Source organism: Homalodisca vitripennis, chromosome 1 (assembly GCF_021130785.1).
Source record: "Homalodisca vitripennis isolate AUS2020 chromosome 1, UT_GWSS_2.1, whole genome shotgun sequence".
NCBI classification, from domain to species: domain Eukaryota; kingdom Metazoa; phylum Arthropoda; class Insecta; order Hemiptera; family Cicadellidae; genus Homalodisca; species Homalodisca vitripennis.
The window spans coordinates 238,228,173-238,248,388 of record NC_060207.1 but is presented as its reverse complement, the minus strand read 5'-3'; the positions used below and the strand labels follow the sequence as shown (position 1 = coordinate 238,248,388).

At 36.5% G+C, this 20,216-nt stretch overlaps 2 protein-coding genes across 6 annotated transcripts in view; one reads left to right on the top strand and one right to left on the bottom strand.

The window, feature by feature from the left end:
• The window catches only part of LOC124353198 (ETS-like protein pointed), a 357,362-nt gene that overhangs the window by 518 nt on the left and 336,628 nt on the right, over positions 1 to 20,216 (top strand). For 4 of the 5 annotated variants that reach the window (XM_046803084.1, XM_046803083.1, XM_046803082.1 and 1 more), the window contains exons 1-2: positions 11,489 to 11,630; positions 12,645 to 12,730. In XM_046803084.1, the coding sequence (XP_046659040.1) occupies positions 11,504 to 11,630; positions 12,645 to 12,730 (213 nt within the window). In that variant the 5' untranslated portion in view covers positions 11,489 to 11,503. Of the gene's footprint in view, positions 1 to 11,488; positions 11,631 to 12,644; positions 12,731 to 20,216 lie in introns of those variants that run through there. The other variant, XM_046803086.1, reaches the window with a different exon arrangement.
• LOC124353199 (thymidylate kinase) overlaps positions 1 to 20,216 on the bottom strand; it is a 129,153-nt gene that overhangs the window by 107,656 nt on the left and 1,281 nt on the right. The window lies entirely within an intron of this gene.

The following is a 20,216-nucleotide window of genomic DNA, read 5'->3' as shown; positions in this document are numbered from 1 at the left end:
TACTAAGTATTGGATAGACTAATTTTTAACAACTTTGCAGAGATACTTGTGAACGCAATAATACCAATGCGCCAATGTTTAATAGACGTAGACGAGACTTGGTATATAGACAGTATTTGAGCATAGCTTTAGTGAGTTCGTTAGTTTGTTATAACAAACAAGGACTGTGGAGATGGTTCGCACTTGTGCAAAACTTTTAACTTGAATATTTCTTTGTATAGACCAAAAAATTACAAATATTTTTAAATAATAAGTGATTTAAAATTATTCCTATTCACACACTTTATAATATCTCTAAACGTTTCAAGATGGTAGCCATTAAAAATTTCAAAAAGAAATTATTAGCCTATAAGAAGTTATTATGCAGTGTAGATCAAAATAAAAAAAATGTTTTTGAGTTCTTAAGTCATCAAGTAATATATTTTCTTACAGTACGTGGATTTTGGATTTTTAATATTTTGTACAATTTTCATATAATGACAGACAAATAATAGAGAATCACTATAGTTCTCTAGCCAACGTGATTTCTAGCAAATTGAAACTATATTTGGTTCTAAGACAGGAGTTACACATTCCTTGAATGAGTGTTAGCTAGCCTGAAGCAATAAAGGTTTCAAAATGGCACCTATTACCATTATTCAATCTTCTTATTTTATGTATTTCACAACATAAGTAAATCAAAATTGACACGTTTTGTGAAACAGTCAACCAATTTAAACATTTCTTATAATTTTTCCATGTCTAGAAGAATTTTATGTGTATATAGCGATTTTTTTCTCAATCTGTAAAATTTTTACATCAATGTAACATTTAAATTGTGTTCATATCATTTAGTCCTAAAAACTTATTATAGGCGTTGTACAACATCTACTTTTCCATCACTAATATGATTGCTGAGTTAGGAGTACCAAATTGGTTTAGAGGATATGCGATGAATATTTCACATGAAAGGAGTTCAGCAGTTTAAATAGCTGGCGATTTATTGTCATCAATTTTGTTTCTCATTGTTGAATTGTATAATACCCAAAAATATGCGCTTTAGAATTCGAATACATTTGTTTGCGTATATGTTAGCATACTTTTTTTTCTGGGTTTAAATGGTGTTCTTAGATGACTAGATTAATTTAAGTAGGTGGCATCAATTCAGTAGCTTTCTTTTAACTCATCTAATTGTATTGGAATCCTTGATTCTATTTAACAGGCTGATGTGAAAGTTCAAACCATACCTTTGAACACCATTCAACCAGATCATCTACAGGGCAACCTAACAATTGATTATTTGATACTTGAAAGGCACACAAACAACTCACAGTAGGCACTCTACACACTATCCGAGTGTCTATGTACTCTTATGCAGATAATATCATGTTTACTAAATCAGTCATCCATGTTAAACCACTATTCTTGCAGGTCAATGTTACTAGTTCAACAAGTACTTTGCAGCAGAGACAACCTAACAATTGTTTATTTGTTACTTGAAAGACACACAAATCACTCACAGTAGGCACTGTACACACTCTACGAGTGTCTATGTACCCTTATGCAGATAATATCATGTTTACTAAATCAGTCATCCATGTTAAACCACTATTCTTGCAGGTCAATGTTACTAGTTCAACAAGTACTTTGCAGCAGAGACAACCTAACAATTGTTTATTTGTTAATTGAAAGACACACAAATCACTCACAGTAGGCACTGTACACACTCTACGAGTGTACTGTATATGTACCCTTATGCAGATAATATCATGTTTACTAAATTACTCATCCATGTTAAACAACTCATCTTGCAGGTTCCAGCATCACATTAAACATAATACAATGACATTGTTTGTAGAGTGATATGATGAAGTTATCTTTCTAGTAAGGAAACTCTTCCAGAGAAAGATTTAATGTAATAGACATCGGAAGAGGATAAAGTATAATACTATTGCGGACTTGCTAAAGTTCATTTTTAACATTATTGACGACATGAACATCACAAAGTAAATCAAGATTATAACAAGAAAAGTAATTATTTAAAAAGTGTTATTATTAATGCACCGTCTCATACTCTATGATAAAACATAATATTATAAAATATAAATTTCAAGTAGGATATATATACCTCGAAGAATATAGTTGCATGGTCAAAATTAAGCCTCAGACCAATGGACAACTTAAAGAGTTTTCAGACAGTGCAACAGGTTCTTAGTTCATATTTGAGGCATAAAAGTTTCCATTTGTGTATTCTATGTAGCCTACTAATTAAGGCTTTGAGACACTTGTTTCTTCCACCTTTTTGTACATTTTGTCGATTACGAGCTTTCATTATCATTATCAAATAACAAATTGCTCTTATTTGGTCACTCCAAATCACTCCAACCAGCATCGGTTAAACCTGAAGTCTATTTTGACTCTTATCACATATCTCATCAATCTCTCCTTTGAACATGGCATTTTTTGATCACTATTGAATATGGCCAAAATAACACCAGTCTTCTTAAAGAACAATACTTGCCAAGTCGTCAACTTCCGGCACACTTCAATTATACCATTTAACAGCAAGTTTTCTTTTTAAAAAAGTGTGCTCAGAAAGACCAAAATTTCTTGGAACAATTTGAAGTACTGTGCTCAAGTCAATTTCGTATTTTTAAAAAATAAATCCACAATTAATGCGGTCTCAAACCTCTTGGAAACAGTTGTCGGTGCCGTGGAAAGAAGAAAAGATGTGCTTAGTATATTTCTAGATCTTTCCAAAGCTTCTGACTGTGTGTTGCATAAGACACTGCTACATCAGTTAGAAGCTTGTGGTATTCGAGCTCTACCACATGCATGGATTTTGTCTTATCTCAGATATAGAGAGCAGATGTTCTGATATTGCATGTTGTGTCGAATAAAGTCAAAATGGCCCTTGGAGTCCCACAGAGGTCGATTTTAAGTCAAGTACACTTTCTTCTATTCGTAAATCAGTTGAACTCGTCAATCCAAGATGGAAAGGTGGTTTTGTACATGGATGATATGACTATCTGCATCAAATCTTTCTCAAAAGAAGACTTAGAAGTCAAATCATTCATTGCTCTTAATCCATAGATTTAAAATTTTTCTGAGATCAATTTGCAAACAAATAATTCCAAGTCTAATGTTATTTATTTCTGTCTTTGGCAGCAGTTGAATAAAAATTTCTCTACTGTCATGGTAGATGAAATTCTCCTGTAGGATGTAGACCCCATAAAGTTCATGGGGATATACCTAGATCATGGTTTGACCTAGAAAAACCATAGAAACAGCGTTTGTTCCAAAATTGCTTCAGTCATCTATTCCTTATGTAACTTGCAAAAGTTTTGTTCTCTACAAGTCTTTGAGAATGGTATATTTTGGCTTGATCTACCCAAATCTGGCTTATGAGATAAGACTTTGGAGCAGCTGTGCTAAATACAATCCTGAGAGAGTATTTAGATTACTAAAACGAGCACTTCGAATCATCTCAAAATTGAAAATTAGAGAGCCATGTAAAATCCCTTCAGGGAATTAGGGTTGCTGATCTTATCCTGCCTCTACCTCTTCAAGATAATCCTCTACTGTAAGTCGAAGTGTGTTTTGATTCAAGGCAAGGACGTTCATCATTACGAGACTAGAGGGAGGGACACCGTCAGAAAATCAAAATCATAGAACTACTGCTTACCCTCAGGTGTCATACTGATCAATTATCTCCCCGAGGCCATATTATTATTATCTATCCTAGAGCATTCAGCATCATGCAACAAAGTGGTAGATATTTTAGTAACAGTATTAGGACTTAACTTCAAAATTTTGTGTAAGAAGTGCCTCGACACGGATTAATGTTCTGTCTTCTCAATCCACACGTCACAGTTGGATTATGAAACAATTAAATGTAGTGGAATTCTCTCTAACCTTCCTACTCATCGCTCTTTGCCTGTTTCTTCTATTTTTTACTACAGCCTAATCTGACACTTTTCATATTCTCATAGATTTGACAGACGCCGACAATGTGATCAGTGTTGTCCACAAGACGTGTTGTTCCATTCCTGAGTCAGGGGCGTCGCCAGCCGATGGATCCGGGGGGGAAGTTGATTTGCAGAATGATAAAAGTATGATAGTGGTCGACAGATTCTTTTTTGATTCGGTTAATTAAAACAATTTTCGAGGGTTACCAGTCAAGTCGAAGACTTAGGACTTTGGTTGCTTTACATTTAGTAACTTTTTATAATCTTTATGGGGGGGCACGTGCCCCCCCCCCCTAGGCGATTCCCTTGTCCTGAACCTGCCTTTGCACCTAAAGACATTTGCCAAATCTGCAAGAACGTCTTAGAGCGGGAAGTGGACCAGGGCCATTGGAAGTTTCCCTTCATGAACCTTCTGGGATGGATTGGTCTCTTAAGTTCCCCGATCGTACATTGCGGCTACTGTCTTTCTCCAAGGAAATGGTGCGGTTGTATCGGTATGATACCGGCATACGGGCGAGGTATGGGGTGCGTGCGGTCAACACACATCCTGTCCCACGAGTCTACGACACTCACGCGAGTAACATGACACCTCCGCCACCCGCCATCCCGCACCCTAGTACACCCTGCCGCCTGACAGAGTTACCCAGTGGTGGTAGTTCATGTTGTCTCCGAAAGCGTGTCCCTTTATTTTGGGGGAGCTTTTAAGATAAGCTTTCCTTTCTAGTGCGAAAACCATTGAAGGGTATCCCGTAGTCGTTTTTGGCTCTAATTGGTACCCGATTTTTATATTTATTTGATCCAAACTAAGAAATGTTTCCGCAAAATGCTTACCGATGGTCACGATGTTACTGTAGTAAAAACAAGATGCTCACTTTTGTTTGGTTCCGGAGAGCGGATGAAATTTGATATACCAGTATTATTTCGAAGAGTAACAAATGTTTCTGTGGAATGATTACCAATACACGCGATGTTAATGTAGCAACAACACAATGAATACTTACGCTTGGTTCAGGAGAGCGGATGAAGTTTGGAATCTCAGTAACCGTAACAAATGTTTCGTGGAGTGCTTACCAATGGACACGATGTAAATGTACCAACACACACGACGTGCACTTTTGTTTGGTTCCGGAGAGCAGATGAAGTTTGGTATTCCAGATTGGTATAACAGATCTTTCCATGGAATGCTTACCAATAGACACGATGTTAATGTAGTAACGAACACAATACGTACCGTACTTTCGTTTGGTTCCGGAGAGCGGAAGAAGTTTGGTATTTCTGTATTATCTCTAGTAACAGATGTTTCCGTGGAGTGCTTACCAATAGACACAATGTTAATGTAGCAACAATACGATTCGTACTTCCGTTTGGTTTCGGACAGCGGATGAAGTTTGATATTTCAGTATTCAGTATTATTTCTAAACAGTAACAAATGTTTCCGTAGAATGCTTACCAATAAACACAATGTTAATGTAGCAACAACACGATTCGTACTTCCGTTTGGTTGTGGAGAGCGGACGAGGTATGGTAAACCAGTATTATTTGCAATAATTGTGTTCCTAGGATTATGGAACGAAAAAATACGTATATTTTTTATTTACAAGAGCAAGAGTGAAATGGGTGATGTCATTATGGTTCTGTCATTGTAAGTTTATATCAATCAACTTCGTAGGTTCATAGCGGCGCGGATTGTAAATATGTTAGTTTGTTTGTCCTCTGCCAATATATTCTAAGATTGTGTTTTGTGATGAATGTACTTCAAGCCTTGTCTTTCTACGAGGTTTTCAGAGTAAACTTGTACTGTATATGGTGAACGCTGTTTTTCTCGTTTCTTAGTTTGAATATCTGTTTTAAATTTTTTTATGTGAAAAATATTTTATAACATAAGCGACTCTAATTTCTCGTGAGGTCGTTGCTTTTTTTTGTACACCTCCTCTGATCGAGCAGGTGTTTAAAATCGTGTTCCACGACGATCAGCATAAAAGTTTATCCGTGGAACCTGCTACTGTAATCAGATAAGGACGATCGTTGCGAATCAACGAGCCCGGCCGTTAAAGTGTTAAAAGGACGTTGGCCCGATGAGAAAACGGCGTCGAACAGCAAAACTAGAACTGAACCGGTTGCTGCAGCCTTAGTGGCAGTCGTGTGACCGGATTTGATCGCCAAATTAAAGTAGTCCTCGGCCGAGCCGGGCCGGCCAAGTGGATGTTCTAATTACCCAGAGTGGATGGACGGTAGCAGGCGGGAAACCGGTTACCCCCTCCCTTCCCCTCCTCTCGCCGCTCGTCGCGGCGCTCATTGCGCATGCGTTGTGTTCCGCGCGGCTCATTCATGCGCAATCTACAGGATCATTACGATCTTATAATATTTGGTGACACATTGTTTTGGTCTTTTTACACACATTGCACCAGTGCTAACACATCGTACACATACGATTTTGGATGTGCCAAAACGTTGCAGGCATATTGTCCTTGCCCTGTCACACGTTTCGATTTGTGTTTATATACTACAAATAAAACTGGTTAAGGACGATTTTTCTTTTTACAAACCAATTCAGCAGTTCATTATGTAAATGTATAAATTATATGAATTTAATATTCGTGTTCCGTTGTTTAAATATTACTTCAATTTGATTTAGAAATATACCTATTGAAATACACATCAATGAGGAAAAACCTTTTTACAAAACGTTAACTGCGTTAATGTTTAAAAGTTACTTTAAAACAGTGTTTATATATTTCCTTATCGAAACTTTAAAAAATACGCCCTTTCGGAGTGTAAGGGTGAAAAGTGTAGCTGCGATGTTTTGGGAAGTTTAATGCATTTTACGGATACCTATATTAAAGATAGTTTTGAATTTATTCTATACTGGTATTCTGTGAAGTAAAATTCCAGTACGTTTCTGTATCGTAGTGCTGTGTTATTGTCATCGGTGCAGTATTAGAATCGCGGCGTAGTACATGTACAGGCTAGAAGTTCAAATGCACTTCCAATATCTTGGGTCAAATATGAATTGCTCGACTGTAAGCGATTGTTATCTGGAGTGATGCACGATGAGGTCAGTTACTCACATAGGTCCATAAATCCTTCCTGGTGATCGACGTTCCCGTAAACTGCAATCTACTAATTAATAGAGGCGCTGCTTTCATAATAGTTACGTCATTTAAGGCGTTTACACATTCGTATTGTTTATATTTATTTTTGTTTACCGACGAGGAAGTAAACTATCACACAGTAGTTCAACATTAGTATGATATTTAAGAAAAATCTTGTGAGTTATATTTAAAAAAACAATAAATAGTGAGTAGCTTTTCAAGATAAACATACGTATTACTCATATAACGCCCATTCCGTTGAAAAATGTTTTCTTGTACAGTAATGAATGGTTTTTTTTTTACCCGTAGTTTCTAATTATGAACAGAACAGGTCGTTGTGGATTATTCTGTCCTGGAATTTGTGTGCTGCCAATTAGACGAGAAAAGAAAAAAAAACAGTACTGGTAGAACGGTTCCAAGCGCGTTCCGACGGCCAGACCTAGTACTACCAGCCATTTTCGACAGCGTTTTTGGGATGCGTCGCCGTTTCATATTTGATTTCCATAAATTTTAGTAAATTTACTCGTTTTTTGCTCAGCTTACGTTTTAGACATTATAAAACAAGACTGTCGTAGTGTGTTTCCCTTTCAGAGATCGACCTGTGGTATTTTTATCGGTGTCTATTCCAAGTCACAAATAAGATAGAATTGTAAATTAATACAAATTGGAACATAGATATCTCAGAGAGGTTTGGTTGCCGAACTTGTCTTCCCCCACCCCTCCCCCACAGTCATCTTCCCACAAGCCAAGTCCAAGATCCCCGCCAAGTGGGTCAGATCTGATCTGTTCGCCGGGGATATCACAGCGGCACGTGCCTGTCATGCGTCTGTGTCCAGAAATTTGAGATTGATCGACTGCTAACGTTCAAGGAACGTAAAGGATTAATCCACGTCCTGAATGATCACAGGCCGCATTCTGGCTTAAGTCACTCGGCCCTCCCTTTGAGGACGTCCACGGAGTCATTTTACTCTACACCTTTTGTGTCACCGATCGGCGAAAAATAGAACACCACATCTTTGAGCAGCAAACCTGTTCAAATAATTTCAAATGTCAAACTACTTGAACACTATACGATACCATATTTTGTCCCAGTCTTAAATTCGGTGTTGTATTCTCATTCACATTATAATACTTTAGTAATTACAAACAATACACTAAAAACGTATATAGTAGAAGAAAGGAATGGATTCATGCTAGAAGCTCTTTTCTTACAGAAATTCTGAGTAAATTTGAAAACAAACACTCCAATAATACACGTTTTATTTGTGTGAGGCCTTTCAAAATTCAACGTTACTTTATTTGATCTAATTAAATATTAGATTTATTTTTTCATATATACATAGACACACTTTCCTGTTATATAATACTATCTCCTTGTATTTTAATGACGTGTTTTACTTTAAGTGCAAAATTGTTTAGATTATCATTGTAACTATAAACAATAGTTTTAAGTATTTTTTATTAATATAAGTTGCTAAAATGGGGTTTTGAATTAATCCCAAAAAGTTGGGTGGATGAAGTACAGTCATATGGTCAATAAATAACGTGTATTAATTCTCCTGATTGTTTATTGAACGAACGAACCTTTTTGCGCTCTGTTGATAGGTTCTGTTCAGAACGATGATCTACGTTTACAAACACCATTGACATCGGAACGGAATACGTTATTGGTGTCCGAATATCGTTACCTACCCGAGTAGTAATCGAATACAGAATCGAATGATATTCGAATACAGCCCGGGTAATCACATAATCGATTACCTCAAAATGAATTCACATACTTTTGAAATGAATACAATTTCTTTGGAAGAATCGAATTCAAACCTACAGTATTCATTCGTTAGGACTAATAGTATTCAAATAAAGTATTCAAGAGCTGTATTCGTATTTATATACATGTATTCGTTGGAGGATTTAGATGAATGTACATACATATCTGGACTATGAAAAGAATTAAGAAGGAGAGGTTCACAATTTGGAATAAGTAATTAAAAATTTACAAATTTGACAATACGTATAATTGTAGATTAGATAATCAATTAATAAATGCATTTGTAAAAAATAAAAACAGAAATTAATGTTTATTTCATGTTGTTTTGTAAAAACAAAATATGATTGAGCTTTTTGCCTTCAATTAATATTACGATCATTGGTGACCAAACCATGCAGTAGAGAAGAATCATCAGACGGGACTGAAGTAGCAGGTAAAGAATAATGTATTTTTTCTGGGGTACTTAAATCATGGGTATGACATGTTTGTAGAAGGCACGAAAAGGCAAAGGATGTTCACACTTTTTTGGCAGGACAATTCCAAATATCCAAGAAACAATGGATTACGGGAAAGAAAGTAAGACAAGTCTAAACTTGTCTGTTAGAAAAAGTATTCGAATACAAGGGTGCTTTTGAATACACCGTATTCGACTGTTTTAAGTATTTGATTTTCCCATCGCTACCCCAGAGTAGATATTGGAAATACTGTTATTTGTCAATAACATGTTACCAAAATAACGTGGTTGTTTAGTATTACGTTCCCGTAACATATTACCGTGGTAACATGTTACCAGCTGACCCACGCTCAGTATTATCGTCTTGCTGTTATTGAACTGACGTTGTTAAGTTGCAAGTAAATTGAGTCAGACTAGATCTACATGTGTGGGGCTAGTCATAATGCGCGAAAATTTGAAATATACTAATTATAAACTGCCCATTCTAAATTTTCACTGCACAATATAATGCAGTGTTTTGTGTAATAGTTTAGATACAAAAACGTAACTAACTCACTACATTGTAATATTTAGATTAGTAGGCTAATTGAAAATAAACTACGTATAATTAATGAGAACTGAGAACCAGCAACTAAATCACGAATAAGTTGGGTTTTTTTATTTTTCCAGAAAAAAGTCTACGTTTCTATTCGATAAATATATTTTATTTATTTATTTCAATCTAATATTTTATTCCCTGTCCTTCCAGCAGCACCTTCCAGTTCATTACTCCACTACGTTATTAGTTTCTCAGTAACGTAATTCTTTGTTTGAAGTTTATTTTTGACGATGAAAGGATTGTGAAGGAAGCAGGATACTTCCGGACATTTACCATTGTTTAGTGAAACAAATAATCAGTAACACTACGTTTCGAGATCTGCAGTCTGGTCTCTTCTTCAGGTAAATAACTAACCTAACACATAATTACAAACTAGGTTAAAATAAACAAATCGTACCAGAGCGTTGTGACACGCCTACATCAGGAATCACAACCACCATGTTGTGTGTCAACTTCACTACCTCTAAAACATGCACTTAAGTAAGTAAAAAAATAGTGCCTTGTTTGTTATTAAAAATGTAATTTATTTACTTTTTCTACGTTTTCCAAAAAACTGTATTTTTTAAACAAATGACCCGATATCTCTCAGGAACTACTAAGGCTACAGACTTGAAATTTTTACTCAATGTCACACATGTAATTGTAAAAATGTGGTAGTAACCTAGTATCAATTTAATTATAAATAAATTAACAAAAAAATGTATTGTATATGAAAACATGGGTTTTTTGGTAAATTTAAAAAAAAGTCAAAAAATTGAACTTTTTTAACAAATTTAAATTATTTTACTACAGCGCATTCCTTATATAACAATTAAAAAAGGTCTGAAAATTTCATTTTCCTATTCCAAGAACTTCTTGAGAAAACGGGTTACCAATATTGACAATTTAACATTGGCGGAATACAAGTGTTCAAGTCGCCTTAATACAAAACTAAACACAACACTAATCATTAAAACTGAACTACAGGTAACAATACGTCTGCATTCGTCTACCAACCACCTACGACTGACGTGTCACAACGCTCTGGTATGATTTGTTTATTTTAACCTAGTTTGTAATTATGTGTTAGGTTAGTTATTTACCTGAAGAAGAGATCAGATTGCAGATCTCGAAACGTAGTGTTAGTGATATTTTGTTTCACTGAACGATGGCAAATGTCCGGAAAAAATCCTGCTTCCTTCTCAGTAACGTAATTTCAGAAAAGTGTTGCCAGAACTGGTCCGTTACTAACATCATTGCTTGCAGGATAATAGACTCGGCTGCTACTCAGTACCAACCTAATACCAGAAAGACGTTATGAAACGCCAACTCATTCAGGCCATCTCTTACTGAATTAACAGGGTGTTACTGGTAATACGTTACCTGGTATTAGGTTACCAATGAATAACGATGTTACCGACACTAATACGTTATATACCGCCCATCTCGACCCCGGAGACACCCTCATGAAAAAAGTTGTGAGTGGACCTACGCGCAGGGGACGCCGGAAACCGTTGAGGACCTGTCAGTCCACCTCGCAGGGCGTAACGCACGCGTACTCGCGTACTAGCGTACCAGTGCGGCCCGCAAGCTCGAGCTGTTGCCCGGGTAGGAGCGTGTCAGATAAGCCATTATCACCTCACCGATAAGGCGAGACGTTGAATGCCATCAGCTATTCATAGAGCAGTAATAAAAAAGACTCAGGCTGGATCGCAAGTCGTCGCGCTTCTTGATACCAGCAGACCGTTAGATTTGGCGCCTCTCTCTTCACCAGCTTCTACACTCTCAGGTATTTGTTGTACTCGTGGTAGAGTGTCAGTGTTACACATTTTACTCGTGCTTTGTTTGAAGATCTGCAGTTTTAATTTTGAATCTGTTGTAGTTTTGTTTAGATTAAGAATTTCCAGCATTGAAAAGTAGAAAATTACTTATGGTCAGCAGGAAATTTGGGCTTGCCGAAAAATTGCGTAGCTTGTGAGCATAATCTGTGACGTGCTTATTGTTCCGTGAGTTGTAACACAATGTAGTACTGTAGCTGTTGTTGGTACACCCTACTACAGTGACCGTCTCTCGTGTTGTTGCAGGGATGAAAATCTGTACTTTGAATTTTGAATCTGTGTTAGTGTTATTTAGATTAAGAATTTCCAGAATTAAAGAGAAGAAGATTACTTATGGCCAACAGGAAATTTGGGATTTCTTACCGAAAAAATTACGTAGCTTATGAGTACGCTCTTATTGTCCCGTGAGTTGTATGTAACAAAATTTAGTATTGTAGCTGTTGTTGGTGCACTCTACTACAGTGATCGTCTCTCTTGTTGTTGCAGTGATGAAGATCTGCACTTTGAATTTTGAATCTGTTTTAGTTTTTATTAGATTAAGAATTTCCAGAATTAAAGATGAGAAGATTACTTATAGTCAGCAGGAAATTTAGGCTTTCTTGCTGAAAAATCGCGTACCTTATGAGTATAATCTTTGACGTTCTTGTGTCCCTTGAGTTGTAACACGATATAATAGTGTAGCTGTTGTTGGTGCACCCTACTACAGCGATCGTCTCTCGTGTTGTTACAGGATGAAGATCTCCACTTTGAAGTTTTAACCTGTTTTAGTTTTGTTTAGATTAAGAATTTCCAGCATTGAAAAGTAGAAGACTGGTTATGGCCAGCAGGAAATTTGGACTTTGTCGCTGAAAAATCGCGTACCTTATGAGTATAACCTTTGAAGTTGTTGTGTTTCGTGAGTTGTAACGCAATGTAGTATTGTAGCTGTGGCTGGTGCACCCTGCTACAGTGACATGTTGTTGCAGGGATGGAGACCGAGTTGTACGACACGTACAGCGGCTGTGAGGAGGAGGAGGAAGACTTCTACGGCTCCCCGACGAAGAGATTCAAGGTGAGACTGTGCCCCGATATCTAGCTATCTGCCCTGATAAACGCCCGAGTATCGAGTGACGACACCCCTTATCTTAATTGGCAGGCATCCTGTTGTGAATTGGATTCGCACCGGCCCGGCAAAGCACTCCAATTGTTACATACATTGTTTCGACTGGGCCGGCTATTTTATTGTCTGGGCCGTCACTTAGGTTCCGCGATGTACGCGTCACTACGCGATGTGCTCTGTTACCAAGACGGTTTTATCGAGGGGAAATCCATCAGCTGTGAGTAAACTAAACTCGGAAATATTTAAACAAATTTGTTATAAAAAATTTTAAATTTTACATTATCGATTTAAGTTTAATATTTTAACCATCCGTTATATTTCATTTTCAATGATCCGTCGGTATTTCGAAATAACTTCATTTAGACGTGTACATGTTGGTTATTATAGCCTAATATAAATTGTAAACTAAGTCAACTACTTTTTAAAGTAAAACAGTGAAGTATTTTTATAAGGCTGTTTAACACGAGTTAAACTATTTACGCAATATAAAATATATTTATTCGATTGTCGTGTCTCTGTTTTGATGGCATGAAGAGAATCGTTTAACCAACTACTAGAGAATTATGTAAATCGGTACCAAAAAGTGAGATTCGAATCAACTGTTTTATACTTTATGTGGTGGATGGCTCCTGAACGTGGTATAGTGTGTTCCCTGCTCCTGAAGCCATAACAGTTCGGAGACTAGATAGCGCAAAAAGTTCAACTATTTTATGTTTAGTCAGACGCCCCCCTTTTCGTCCCCCTACTAGTTACAGCGTTGAGGGTCTGTTGCATAGGTGTGATTCCCGAATCAGTTACTGGAGATCTCACCTCATGCACCGTCCTTGAGGGGGTTCACGGCAGAACAAGCAGGCCCCGATATTCGTCCCCCTAATAGTTACGGCACTGAGGGACTGTTGCGTGGGTGTGATTCCCGAATCAGTTACTGAAGACCTCACCTCATCCACCGGCCTTGAAGGGTTGCACGGCAGGGCGCGCACCTGTCGCGAGTAGACACGCATGTCGCGCTCCGCTACCCCGGCAACTGCTCACATCCCGGACACGCCGCCCCCGACACTGCAGGAAGCGGGTGTCAGTGTCTCACTCGTCACTTTATTAGATTAGAACAGGAACAGAAGCTAGCCACCGTCACAACGGCTAATTCCGGTCACAGATATTTCGGTCTATTCTAAATCAGAGAATACTTGCTCCGCGGGGTGAACACGCTATAGCGGCTTCTGGTAACTGGCTTGATACACCACTGTACAGACATCACTGGCAAGAGCCAGAAAGTCGATAGCATGTCTTCCATTTAAAAGGGTTCTTTAAATTTTAGAATCTGTGTATTTCGTTTTACTACTTTAACCCTCCAACTGTTGTTCATCAAAATTTTGATAAACTCAACCCATTGTGGATTGTTGTTCGTCAAAATTTTGATGAAAAACATTCCCTTGCATAATCACTCATTACAGTATATTCCGGCAACGTATCGATTCGATTCATGCACCATTGGATTCGGGAAAAAAGCCTAAGGAATACTATAGTTTTATTCCTCTTTGTATTGTAGTTGCAACGTACCATGTTCGTAGTTTGGAACGTAAAAAAAGATGATGCAATTCATTGTGACCACCATGTTGTCGATGCCGTCTGAGTTGTTGATGTGACGAGTCGTGTTTATTTGTGTTTTAGTGTTGTGTTTAGTGTGTGGTGAATTGTTAAATATTGCAGTAGTGCAAATAAATATATTTTAGAATAAATAAATTTCTCGAAAATGTTTCGCAAAAGTTTTGAGTAATGACAAAATGAAACCTTTTTCGACTCTTCAAAAAAAAAGTTATGGAATTTATTTTACTACTGCTGTATAGTTTACTGAGTAACAGTATTCTGAGTAACAAAATATGCAATATAACATGTATTGAAGTAAAACTGTATTAGTAAACTTTTATTAGCAAACTCTTACATATTCACCCTATTTTCACAATTTATGCGCATCGCTGCTTTTTGTTATATAGTGTTATTATAGTTTCATAAATTTGTATAATGCTTATGTGTTTCTGAAACTAGAATAAATTTGACACAAAATGGCTATCTCACTTTTATGGTTTGCTAGATATGGTCCCCCCCAAATAAAAAAAAAAAATGTAAATTTTGAATTTCATGGAAAAAAATTTTTAGTAAACATTTTTTAAGGCCAAATTTAAATACTAATACTATTATATGTTTAATTCTGAACACAAAAATATATACTTCTATATATATATTACTTTTAATTTATATTTTTAATAAATTTTCTAAAAAACCCTTGCACGAGGCTCGAAATCATGCCGCCACTACAGGAAAAATGACCGCCAGTTGGAGGGTTAATACTTTATTTCGCTTAAAGTTTGTTTTTGACAATTGAAGGATTATGGAGGAAACAGGATTTTTCCGGACATTTGCCATCGTTCAGTGATCAGGATCAATGTCATAAGGATGAAATCTTCCGAACTTCATCAGAGAATCAAGTGATTGACTGATACGCATTCTATTTTCAAATATATAAAGCAAGTACAGTCATTATCTTTTGCTGTCTGAAATGTGACTTTATGGAAGTACTTAACATTATTTGAAATGCACGTTTTTGTAATGATAATATTCTATCTAAATTTTCTTTTGAGGTCGTTCCATAAATGCTTATGCCAAAAGAATTCAAAATATACCATCCTTAAGATATTTGTTGAGCATAATTTTGAAAGCCTGTTGAGGGTATAAATGCCTGAAGTGATATTTTGTGTCGCGTGATTACGTAAATTGACATCGCAATATCGTCATTTTCCCCTCGTATTACACAATATACTCACCGATGTTGAAGTAGATGTTGAGTTCGGACATAATTGCTGGCCACCATTACTCATTATGTGTCGCTAAGGTCATATTTGTAGAATCATGAGCACTGTAGAGTTACACACATCTCAGCTATATGCAACAGTTTAGATTTCTAAAAATTACAATTCGGTTTTCATAGAATGATGGAAATCCTCCTAAATTCTTTGTTTGAAGTTTATTTTTGACGATGGAAGGATTGTGAAGGAAACAGGATTTTTCCGAACATTTGCCATCGTTCAGTGAAACAAGAAATCAGTAACATTACGTTTCGAGATCTGCAATCTGATCTCTTCTTCAGGTAAAGAACTAACCTAATACACAATTACAAACTAGATTAAAATAAACCAATCATACCAGAGCGTGTGGCACGCCTAAGTCAGGAATCACAACCACCATGTTGTGTGTCAACTTCACTAACACTAAAACATGCTTAATAAAATACTATACACAACACTATCATTAAAACTGAACTAAGAGTACAGGTCACAATTCGTCGTACAGGGCATTCGTCGACCAACCACCTACGACTGTCCTCTTAAATATCACTCTACTAGGGCTATAATCTGGATTCCATTAGCATATACGATGGAAAATAATAAGGCGAGGAGTATCCCAAAAGACCGACCACGCCCGAGAATAAAACACACAGAAACGAAGTCACCACGTGGCCCAGCTGTAGACCTGATACCACTTCCAGAGGTGGTGCAATCTGAATAAATTCAGGTAGCTTTTCACGGACAATTCCGCTCGGACAGCTCATTAGAGACATAAACGCAATAATGAAGCCATCACTGGACTTGCCCTCAGTTTGTTGGCCCGAATGTGTTTATAATGTCCGGCTGGCGCAAGTGGACAAGAACTGGCACGTCGTCATAACACAGTGCGAGTTAATATAATTTAAATTGTAGATTGGACGTTGAAGCGGCATGCGATACTTTTTGAGTCGTATTGCAGGTTCTGTCTAGTAAGATACAGTATAGGCCTACTCCCATCCAAAGTACGGAAGTTCAAGTAATATGTAGTCACCTCATGAAACTTAGTTCATCGTAATTCTTTTTATATATGTACTGAGGTGACAAGTAATTTTAACACTGTACTTCTGTAGATAAATGTATGCCTTTTTGTATTGTATTTATGCATTTTGGTTATTTTAATACAGTAACGTCAAAACTAGAGAAACGCTGAAAATTATAAAATTTTCTGTCAGGGAAATGATGTTTTAACAAATAACCACCATTAATTTGAGATTCAATAGGAAATTGTATGTTTTGAAATGTATCAAAGTAACAAAAATATTGATTGTCAGTAATAGGTTTCCATTGATTACCATCGACGCTAAGAGGACGAGACAGCGGTCCTATCGTAATAAAATAATATTATCAGAATAATATTTAAACAATTTGTATTACAGTGGAAATACGATTCGTAGGTATTACCAAGTAGAACAGCAGCTATTGTACAATTACTGAGCATAATTATGCAAATTACTTCCTACTATTCATCTCATAAAAACTTTCGACATAACTTTATACAAGTCACTCAGTACATAGTAGAGGACGTTTATTATGGTACTGAATTTTTGTTTGGTCATATCCGTTTAACGATTTTTTTGAAATTTTGGTTCAAATTTTGTAAACACCGTGTACCATTAATATATAAGGCGGTGAACTCTTCTCCCTCATTAAATGTGACATGTATTTAGGCTCACCCCCCCCCCCCAATTTCGAATTATGGTTCGCTACCGAGAATACTATTGTAGCTCGGCAAGTGAGTCACTGCGCTACTAGATTGACAGAACGATAACATCGTATGCTATATAGTGTTGAAGAACAAACAATAATAAACAACTATCGAATGATAACGATATATTAGGGTAAAAGCTGGAGGATTAGTGTATTTAGGCTAACACGGTAGCAGTAGACTGTGTGCAGACACTGTACGAGTGACCTCTGCACCAGTTAATGAGGATGCGTCTCATCACCATCACTTTACCAGGACAGTGTGGTCCCTCGGACCAGTTTCGGCTCCTAGTCATATATCTGCGACACATCACCACGCGATCTAGAGTATTGTCTCTGATGAATGTACGAGTGACCTCTGCACCAGTTAATGAGGATGCGTCTCATCACCATCACTTTACCAGGACAGTGTGGCCCTCGGACCAGTTTCGGCTCCTAGTCATATATCTGCGACACATCACCACGAGATCTAGAGTATTGTCTCAGGTCTGTGTACGAGTGACCTCTGCACCAGTTAATGAGGATGCGTCTCATCACCATCACTTTACCAGGACAGTGTGGTCCTCGTGGGGGGGGGGGTGGGGGGGGGGGGGGGTGGGGGGGGGGGGGGGTGGGGGGGGGGGGGGGTGGGGGGGGGGGGGGGTGGGGGGGGGGGGGGGTGGGGGGGATTTTAATAATCAATGTTACTTATGTAAAATTCAATATGCCTGTAGTACACAGAAAACAATATTTTAATGTAAATTTTAGGACAGGGTCAAAGTTTACCATAACTCTGACCCCGATTAAATTTTGAATTTTAAGAATATTTTAAACTATGTCTCAGTAATTTTAATTCTGATAATCGTAATATGTGATTATGCTTAAAAGACCTAATTAAAATAATAAGTTATATTTTGTTTAAACTTAATTAATTACATAGAGGCTACGATGTTGCCTGACACGATCCCAAAGCATGATGGAGCAACCGAGTCTTCTACACATAAAGCTTTTTTTCAGATACTGCACGTAAGAAGAAGGTGAATTGGAGCTAAACTCAACATTCACATTGGGTAGGATACAATAAGTGGACCCGGTTTTTTTTTATATCGAAGAATGTAATCATAGATACCTAATATTCGCATCTCAAATCCTAGCTTATCAATCGATATAGTATCTATAGTCCCCAATAACAAACATATGTTTTAAATTAAAATGTGAATTTAATATTAACAGTGATCAAACAAATTATTATAACCAAAATTAGGAAAGAAGACCGACCATAAGTTACATTTGTTTCTTTCCCACAAATTTCACATAATGGGTTTTTCGGTACGAGTCCTACATGTTGAAGCCACGAAAAACATGTCTTATCATCTTTCAAAGCAATGTTGTGTAGTTGTCTAAAACTGACTGTCATTTTTAATAATCAAATAATGTTACTTATGTAAAATTGAAATATTACCTTACGTGTATTATTTGAAAGTGTTTACAGCTGTTGACATATTGTAGATTATTTAAGTTGTTCAAAATATTGATTAGTACAGATTGATTATATCGATGGTTATGATTAAGTAATATTGTTTGCCAATTTCAATATAAAAAACCGAATCCGCTTCTCGTACCCTACCCTTCACATTGAATCAGCCCTTCCCACCATTGCTGCTTTATGTAAAGAAGACTCGGTTCCTTCGCCGTCATTTATTAATTGGTTCAAATATACTGTATTAGTATCTCTGTTACTCTATTTTTCATTATCTAGGATGAATATTTGGGCAGGATACGATAAGCAGACCCGGTTTTTTATATCGAAGAATGTAGTCACCGATACCTAATATTCGCATATCAAATTCTAGACTATCAATCGATATAAAAGTACCTATAGTCCTCAATAACAATCATATGTTTTAAATTAAAAAATGAATTTAATATTTACAGTGATCAAACAAATTATTATAACCAAAATTATGAAAACTGAAGACGACCATATTTGCTCCTCTCACAGTTACAGTTGTTTCTTTCCCACAAATTTCACATAACGGGTTTATCGGTACCAGTCTAACATGTTGAAGCCACGAAAAACATGTCTTATCGTCTTTCAAAACAATGTCGTGTAGTTTTATAAAATTGACTGCCACTTTTAATAATCAAAATTACTCATGTAAAATTGAAATATCAATCTACGTGTATTATTTTTAACTGTTTACAGCTGTTGATATAGATTATTTAAGTTAATAGTTCAAAATAATTAATCAGTATCGATTGATTATATCGATGGTTATGATTAAGTAATATCGTTTGCTAATTTCGATATAAAAAACAGGGTCCGCTTATTGTACCCTACCCGAATATTTTGAATGTCATTATAACTTTTAAGGAAAATTATGAGAGCTTAATAATGTCCATAAATATAATACTAGGAATAGAAGTCATTGATATTCCATACAAAAGGATCACTAAATCTAATTCTAATCTACATCACCAAAGTATTATATTTTTTTCATAAACTTCCAGATTCACCTCGGACCTTGAAGACATTAAAAATTTGAAAAAGAAACTGACAGCTCTCTTATTGCCAAACCCATTCTACGATTAAAGTGAGTTTCTTGCCCTACCTCAGAGTGACTTTAACCCTTTCTTATAATGCATGGAGTGCTTGCTTTTAGTATTTATTAATCCTGAATGGTTTTTTACATAGCCTTTGGTTTTTAGTTTTAGACTTCTTAAAAATGTTTCCAAAACCACAAAAGGTTAAGAGTAGTAGGCCTACAATCCCAATGTTAAAAATGCAAAATATTAGCCCGCCAAAAATTAATTTTAGCTGTCAGTTCTAAGGTAAAATACAATAGATATGCTTACATACATGTGCTATGAAAGAT